Source organism: Salvelinus sp. IW2-2015, linkage group LG16, assembly GCF_002910315.2.
Source record: "Salvelinus sp. IW2-2015 linkage group LG16, ASM291031v2, whole genome shotgun sequence".
Lineage (NCBI taxonomy): Eukaryota > Metazoa > Chordata > Actinopteri > Salmoniformes > Salmonidae > Salvelinus > Salvelinus sp. IW2-2015.
Window position 1 is genome coordinate 14,636,773 of NC_036856.1, and position 8,143 is coordinate 14,644,915.

At 47.4% G+C, this 8,143-nt stretch overlaps 1 protein-coding gene across 1 annotated transcript in view; it reads left to right on the forward strand.

The window, feature by feature from the left end:
• Positions 1-8,091, forward strand: part of LOC111976103 (protein unc-13 homolog A-like) — a 55,423-nt gene extending 47,332 nt beyond the window's left edge. The window contains 3 exon segments of the mRNA XM_070447540.1: positions 4,702-4,794; positions 4,935-5,094; positions 5,421-8,091. Of these exon segments, the coding sequence (XP_070303641.1) occupies positions 4,702-4,794; positions 4,935-5,094; positions 5,421-5,709 (542 nt within the window). The 3' untranslated portion in view covers positions 5,710-8,091.
• The last annotated feature ends 52 nt before the right edge of the window (positions 8,092-8,143 follow it).

Sequence of the window (8,143 nt, forward strand, 5' to 3'; positions counted from 1 at the left end):
AGTGAAGCCCGTGTCCATAGAGGGAGATAACAGAGTTCTGGCAGCTCTGTCTGTTTTCTCTCGGAAGGGACATGATGTGAAGGCTAGTGAAGCCCGTGTCCTATAGGAGGGAGATAACAGAGTTCTGGCAGCTCTGTCTGTTTCTGCTCCAGGGGCCATGATGTGACAGGCTAGTGAAGCCACGTGTCTATAGGAGGGAAGATAACAGAGTTTCTGGCAGCTCTGTCTGTTTTCTCTCCGGGGCCATGGAATTGCAGGCTAGTGAAGCCGTTTCTATAGGAGGGAGATAACAGAGTTCTGGCAGCTTGTCTGTTTCTCTCCAGGGGCATGATGGTGACTGTGAGCTTAATGGGGTACGTTCGCCTGTGTTCTTAGTGCCGTCAGTCTCAGTAGAATGCAGGCACTCAGCATCTGGCCTGCTTTCTTGTTTGAGGGCTCACAAAAACAGGCTAAAGATACACTTCTTCTTTTGTGGAATAAGAGCAAAGCTAACTGTGCTATAATAAAAGTCATGCACGATACCAGCAGATTAATACATATACAGTAGGTATGAAGCCTGGCTTAAAAGTTCCCTTTGAAAACGTCTGCATTATCATGAATATAGCGGGCGAGCGCGTGTGTGTGTGCTGTGTGTGTGTGTGTGTGTGTGTGTGTGTTGTGTGGTGCGTGTGTGGTGTTGTGTGTGTGTCCGTGTGTGTGTGTGGTGTGTGTGTGTGTGTGTGTGGTGTGGTGTGTGTGTGTGTGTGTGTTGTGTTGTGTGTGTGTGTGTGTGTGTGTGTGTGTGTGTGTGTGTGTGGTGTGTGTGTGTGTGTGTTGTGTGTGTGTGTGTGTGTGTGTGTGTGTGTGTGTGTGTGTGTGTGATGGTGTTGGGTGTGTAAGAGGCTCTTCCTTCCTCTTCTACTGCTGTAATCAAACCTAATATCTCAAATCTCATACTTGACCATAACGCACATCCTCCAGTCCTCAGCCTACATCTGGCAGCTGACAGGAACTAGTAGAATAATGGCATATTACAGAGTATTTCAGTGAGCTTCTGAACGTAGACATGTGAGTCACAGTGAGTGATTCTAAGTCATACTGGTGAAGAGAGCTTGAACAAAGTATGACTCCCTGTGAGAGCCGCGAAAACAAGAGGAGAGCATATTGTCTGTAAGGCCGAGGTTATGCTCTACCATGTAACATGTGTCCCTGGGCTCCCCGGTGTGTGTGTGTGTGTGTGTGTGTGTGTGTGTGTGTGTGTGTGTGTGGTGGTGTGTGTGTGTGTGTGGTTGTGTGTGTGTGTGTGTGTGTGTGTGTGTGTGGTGTGTGTGTGTGTGTGTGTGTACAGGCAGTGGGGGGCTAAGTTTAGCAGTTTAGTGACTAAACCTCTGAAGCGGAAGACGTGGAGTCAGCTCCCTCAGCTCTGATGGCATACTGACCAGAGAGCACATCACCTGAACCAGGGACCACTGCTGATTGGACATTTGGTGTTTACGCCCAGGGGGAGGAGGGAACTTTCACCTCCCTTCACTGCTGGAGGAACCTGCCTGGGGAGGGACGACTGGGCCACTCTGTACAAATTTGAGGGATGGTGGAGTGTGTGTGTTTAGATACGGGGTATGGTATGGGAGGGTGCCCACAAGAACAGGGAGCCCTTCCAGACAAACCGAGCACACCTTCAATTATCATCATCATCCATCATTCAGGAAGGAGCAGAACATCACATCTCCCATCCAAGACCTTTGCAGGTAGACAGAGATTATTGTGTATTTTTAATCTCTCTCTCTCTTCTCTCTCTCTCTCTCTTCCTCTCTCTCTCTCTCTCTCTCTCTCTCTCTCTATCTCTTCTCTCTCTCTCTCTCTCTCTCTCTCTCTCTCTCATTCTCTCTCTCTCTCTCTCTCCTCTCTTCTCTCTCTTCTCTCTCTCTCCTTTTCTTCTCTCTCTCTCTCTCTCTCTCTCTCTCTCTCTCTCTCTCTCTCTCTCTTCTATCTTCTCTCTCTCTTCTCTTCTTCTCTCTCTCTCTCTCTCTCTCTCTCTCTCTCTCTCTCTCTCTCTCTCTCTTCTCTCTCTCTCTCCTCTCTCTCCGTGTCTACTATGACGCATGCTGGATGACTGCCTCAGACGAGCATGAGTCCTCACAGTCTTATAACGTGGTTCCCTTTGTCTGATGGCTACCATGCTTAGTAAGTTTCTGGTCATACATACTGCGGTATGTTATTAGTACATCATCAATTTTGTGTGTCTGTAACGTGTTTATCATATGCATGCATGTCCCTTGCACGTGTAGGATGTTTTGTGCATGCTATTGGGGCCCCTGTCGATGTAACAGCCTGTCACATCATGCCCCTGGAGAGAAACAGACAGAGCTGCCAGAACTCTGTTATCTCCCTCCTATAGGACACGGGCTTCACTAGCCTGTCACTCACTGAAACTCAGGCTGCTTTCAGTCACCACTGATTAAAACATACAGAGACGTAAATCATTACAAACTGAGATCACATTTTAGGCAAAGAAAGTAAATCAACCTACCCACTCCCCATCACCCCTCTTCCCTCCCAGACAAGCTGTCCGTAACTGACTGGGAGCCCTCTACAGGGAGCCCTCTGCATGTATCTCCCTAACCCCTCGCCCCCCCAGGCCTAGCAGCATGGATCGAAGGACCCCCAGGCCAAGACCCCAAACCCAGGCCCAAAGATGAGTTATCCTGTGTTGTGTGGTGGGGTATACACATACCCTGGTCGTGTGCATCTCAAAACCTGTTGGCTTTCTGGGCATTATCGCACCAGAAGTCACAAGATAACAAGCCCTCTATAGGCATGTGTGCACCCTGCCTCAGGATAACTTGTGACTGGGCTGGGGCCGATGGGCTGCTCTCACCGCAAGGTCCCTCTAGTCGCCATGCTTGCTCTGGGTAAAGGGTTTAGCAAGGAATGGGTCTCTCCGTCTGACTGGATCCATCTCAGCATGTTACTTGCCTGCTCTGCCCAGCAGCAGTAGAGGAGGACCAAGATAACCCTCTCCTCTCTTACCACCAGTCTCCTCTATCCCACTGTCATCCCCCCTGCATCCTGACTGACAGGCTCCTACCCCCTGGGGCCGGGCAGGCAGAGTCACAGGACAGCTATGAGTGGCTACATAAGATCATCCTAAAATCTTGAAATATCATCAGATGGTTCTCGTATTTATTTTGCCTGGAACTGTTGAATGAAAAAACATTTACAACCCAAAACCACTCCTAGCTGCATGATTGTCTCATACGTGCCCACTTCAGCACCAGAGGCATTTCTCAAACCCTCCTATACACTATATATACAAAAGTATGTGGACACCCCTTCAAATTTGTGGATTTGGCTATTTCAGCCGCACCCGTTGCTGACAGGTGTATAAAATCGAACACACAATATCAATAGACAAACATTTGCAGTAGAATGGTCTTACTGAAGATCTCATTGACTTTCAATGTGGCACCATCATAGGATGCCACCTTTCCAACAAGTCAGTTCGTCAAATTTCTGCCCTGCTAGAGCTTCCCCGGTCAACTGTAAGTGCTGTTATTGTGAAGTTGAAACGTCTAGGAGCAAGAACGGCTCAGCCGCGAAGTGGTAGGCCACACAAGCTCACAGAATAGGACCGCCGAGTGCTGAAGTGCGTAGCGCGTAAAAATAGTTTGTCCTCAGTTGCAACACTCACTACCGAGTTCCAAACTGTCTTGGGAAGCAACGCCAGCACAATAACTGTTCGTCGGCAGCTTCGTGAAATGGGTTTCCATGGCCGAGCAGCCGCACACAACCCTAAGATCACCATGCTCAATGCCAAGCATTGGCTGGAGTGGTGTAAAGCTCGCCGCCATTGGACTCTGGAGCAGTAGAAACGCATTCTCTGGAGTGATAAATCACACTTCACCATCTGGTAGTCCGACGGACGAATCTGGGTTTGGCGGGTGCCAGGAGAACGCTACCTGGCCCAATGCATAGTGCCATTTGTAAAGTTTGGTGGAGGAGGAATAATTGTCTGGGGCTGTTTTTCATGATTCGGGCTAGGCCCCTTAGTTCCAGTGAAGAGAAATCTTAACCCTATAGCATACAATGACAGTCTAGACGATTCTGTGCCTCCAACTTTGCGGCAACAGTTTGGGAAAGGACCTTTCCTGTTCAGCATGACTATGCCCCCATGCACAAAGCGAGGTCCATACAGAAATGGTTTGTCAAGATCGGTGTGGAAGAACTTGACTGGCCTGCACAGAGCCCTGACCTCAACCCCATCGAAAACCTTTGGGATGAATTGAACACCGACTGCGAACCAAGGCTAATCGCCCAACATCAGTGCCCAACCTCCCTAATGCTCTTGTGGCTGAATGGAAGCAAGTACCCCCAGAAATGTTCCAACATCTAGTGAAAAACCTTCCCAGAAGAGTGGAGGCTGTTATAGCAGCAAAGGGGGGACCAACTCCATATTAATGCCCATGATTTTGGAACGAGATGTTCAACAAGCAGGTGTCCACATACTTTTGGTAATGTAGTGTATGTTGTTTGTTTTACAACTCTCAGACACAATTACATCTGCCATACTTAAGCATACAGCCTATAATGGCTGTATTGTACTTTCATTGAGGGAGTATGAGCTGAAGGGAAAGTATTCTGGCTATAGTGTTGGCCTGTCTGCAGTAGCAGTAAACGAGATAAGAGGAGTGACTTGTGCCCCCCCCCCCCCCGTTGTGCCAGGCTCTGGAGTGGACGACGCCGTGGGAGAGGTGTCTATCCACGTGGAGATCTTCACCCACCCCAACACTGGAGAGCACAAGGTCACCGTCAAAGGTCAGTGTCCACTGAAATCTGTAAGAGATTTCATTTCACTGTCTAAATAGAAGTTGTAACACACCTTAGAAGTTGTAACACAGTGTGTTAAAACATTGTTAATAAATGCCCCCCCTTTACTTTTTCCCTCTCTGTCTCAGTGGTGGCAGCCAATGACCTGAGGTGGCAGACCACGGGGGTGTTCCGTCCCTTCGTGGAGATCTACATCATCGGTCCTCACCTGGCTGACAAGAAGAGGAAGTACGCCACCAAGTCCAAGAACAACAGCTACGCCCCCAAATACAACGAAACGTTCACATAGTGAGTACTACAGTCTGGCCTCAGTGGTACGAAGCGTCTGCCGATTGTGGTGGCGTCGTAGTGGAACTTATCATGTTGAATACGGATAGGGAATCCTGTCAGTTTTTCATCTATTTACAGTGATTATTATTATATTGTATTTAGCAGACCACCTATATGCTTTTATCATGCATATGGGTGGTCCTGGAAATAAAAACCCCTCTCCTGGCGTTGTAAGAGCGATGCTCTACCAACTGAACTAAAGAGGACCACCTCCCTTATACGAGTGGTGGATCAGTGTAGATGCATTGATTTGAATGGTGTGTCCGTGTCTCGTCTCCTTGCAGCACCCTCAGTAACGAGGTGGGCACAGAGTGTTACGAGCTGCAGGTGTGTGTGAAGGACTACTGCTTCGCCCGGGAGGACCGTACGGTGGGCATGGCCGTGATGCAGTTGAAGGACATGTCCTCTAGGGGCAGCGTGGCTTGCTGGCTCCCCCTGGGGAAACGCGTGCACATGGACGAGACGGGCCTCACCGTCCTCCGCATCCTGTCCCAGCGCAACAACGACGACGTGGCAAAGGAGTTCGTCAAGCTCAAGTCAGACCAGCGCTCTCCCGAGGAAGGCCGAGGCTGAGAGGGCAAAGTCTTTATTCGATCAGCGCCACCTACAGGCTAGGAAGTCCTTCTGCGGACTGACTGCAAGTCAAATTACTGCCCTGATGTTGTAGTGTTGGACAAGCACAGAGAAACAGTTCTTTACTACAGTACTGTACATACATCTCATTGAAGAAGACGTGATACCATCTACAGGCATTGCCCTGATTGTCTTGAAAGCACCGATGTCTTTATTATGAATATGATTAATTATCTTGTAAAAATGCATAGATATAATCGTAAACACAGAAAACCCCACAACACTGACCAACGTTCTACAACACATCCACACACACAGAGAGTTGAAGTCATAGAGTATATAGAGTATGTAGTGGGCTCTCTCTATTTCCCATAGGCCATGTCTTAGTGCTCTCCAATCACACATTTGAACTAGAATCTGCCAATCTCTCTTCTTGTAGCCTTGAAAGTCTTGACGTCTCTTCTATTACATTAACTCCACGTTCCCTTCCTTTGTCTAGACTAGACTAGTGCCAATGGATCAATCCATAATGTTATGCCAAGTCAAGCCCTAAGCACAAGTCAACAGGACCAACTGTGAACAGCAGACCATCAGGCTTTTAGGCCTCATACATTCCAAAGAGTCAGGTTTACACACACTGGTTTATGATACTATTTCCATGGGTTGTCCACCATGGGCTGAATTCTGGATCTTCTCTCATTCCGACATGGAGTATCTATAGCAGAGCAGGCTGGACAAATTATAAATGTAAATGTTTATAAGTATTAATTAGAGATATTATCAGTGAATTGATGGTATATTTAAAGACTATATGAAGACTTTGCACTTGAAAGAGAGTGTCCCTGTCTGTCTGTCTGTCTGTTTGTCTACCCTGTTACAGAGCTTAAAACCCTCTAATGCCTTGTTCTGTCAAACCTGTTGTCCGTCTTCAGTACATAGTGAGAGCGACCTGATGAAGACAAGCCTCGGYGCTCTGTAGTTCATCAGCACGTGTGTGGGTGTATGTTCAAGAGAAGGAGATGAATGAGTGTGTATACAGGTGTGCTATCTTAATTTGAACAGTTTCTCAGGAAATGTGAGTTACTATGTGGATTTTAATMAATGGACATTTTTGTAGGGGTTTCTAAATGTTTAGTTAGGATAATTCAAGTCTGACATTTTAAAGTGGAAATTACAAACTTTAGAAGTATTTTTAAACCTTGACTATATTACAATTTGCATTTGCTGCAGCGCCGGAAAAGAATTCTGCGACAACAGAGTGATCAAATTAAGACAGCACATCTGTATACTGTTTGTGTGTTATATTGTTACAATGTTGACCTTGTGTAGACACCAGTGTTGCCTGTTTGTGTAAATGTGTAAATCACAGAAAGCCATCAAGAACATAGAACACAATATAGTGGAAGAACACATAGTCTATAGTATATTTAGATTCTTAAGTGTCTTTTACTTGGTGGAATGCAAGTAAAACATTTTGGGTGAAGGTTTATTGCTTGTTTGATCAGAAACGTTTAGTGGGCTGAACAGTACAGAGTATAAACAGAGCTCCATTAGTTTGCCTTGGAAAACAGCCACCTCCTCTCCTTTAACCTCTCTGATCAACATGTGTCAGCGTGGAAGAGAGCAGTTAGAGACAAAACACTGAGGCATTTCTTACCGCTTGTGTTGCCATAGCAACCTCTTGTCAAATGAAGATGTCAGGCCACGGGTGACCCCCACGGTCTCTTTTTTTGTCTTTCTTCCCCTCTGCTGGGGGAAGCACACATGACCTATAACCTTTTACCTAGAATGGCCAGGCTGTCTGGTCCTGGTTCTGAGCACACAGGGTCTGTCCACAAGGGCTATAGTACGGAACTGCTCCTGCCTGCCCTCTTCAATGGTGAAACTTGCCATAGCTATGTGGGGGGGAAATCTCATAACATTCATGGCATGGCTCTCACATTTAGAAGAAGCACATAGAAAGCATGCAAAGGGTAGTAAGCACAGGGAAGGGTAGTAAGCACAGGGAAGGGTAGTAAGCACAGGGAAGGGTAGTAAGCACAGGGAAGGGTAGTAAGCACAGGGAAGGGTAGTAAGCACCGGGTACCTACAGGGTATTGGTGGTGTTGTAGCTCATAGTGCATGCATGGTACCCAGACTGTATCTAGTGCCATTCCAGGACCAAAGGTTCCAATTTTCACCCCTTTATCATTGATTAAAGTTCTTGGAGGAGGTTGAGCCTGCAGGATAGGATCGTATGTATTCCTGTGATGTCAAAACTGGATTATATTAAGACTGTCAATGGAATGACAGGTCTCTCATCTCATCCCACTCTCTCCCCTCTAAAGCCCACTACACTGCCTCCCCTCTCTCCCCTCCACAGCCCACTGCACTGCCTCCCCTCTCTCCCCTCCACAGCCCACTGCACTGCCTTCCCTCTCTCCCCTCCACAGCC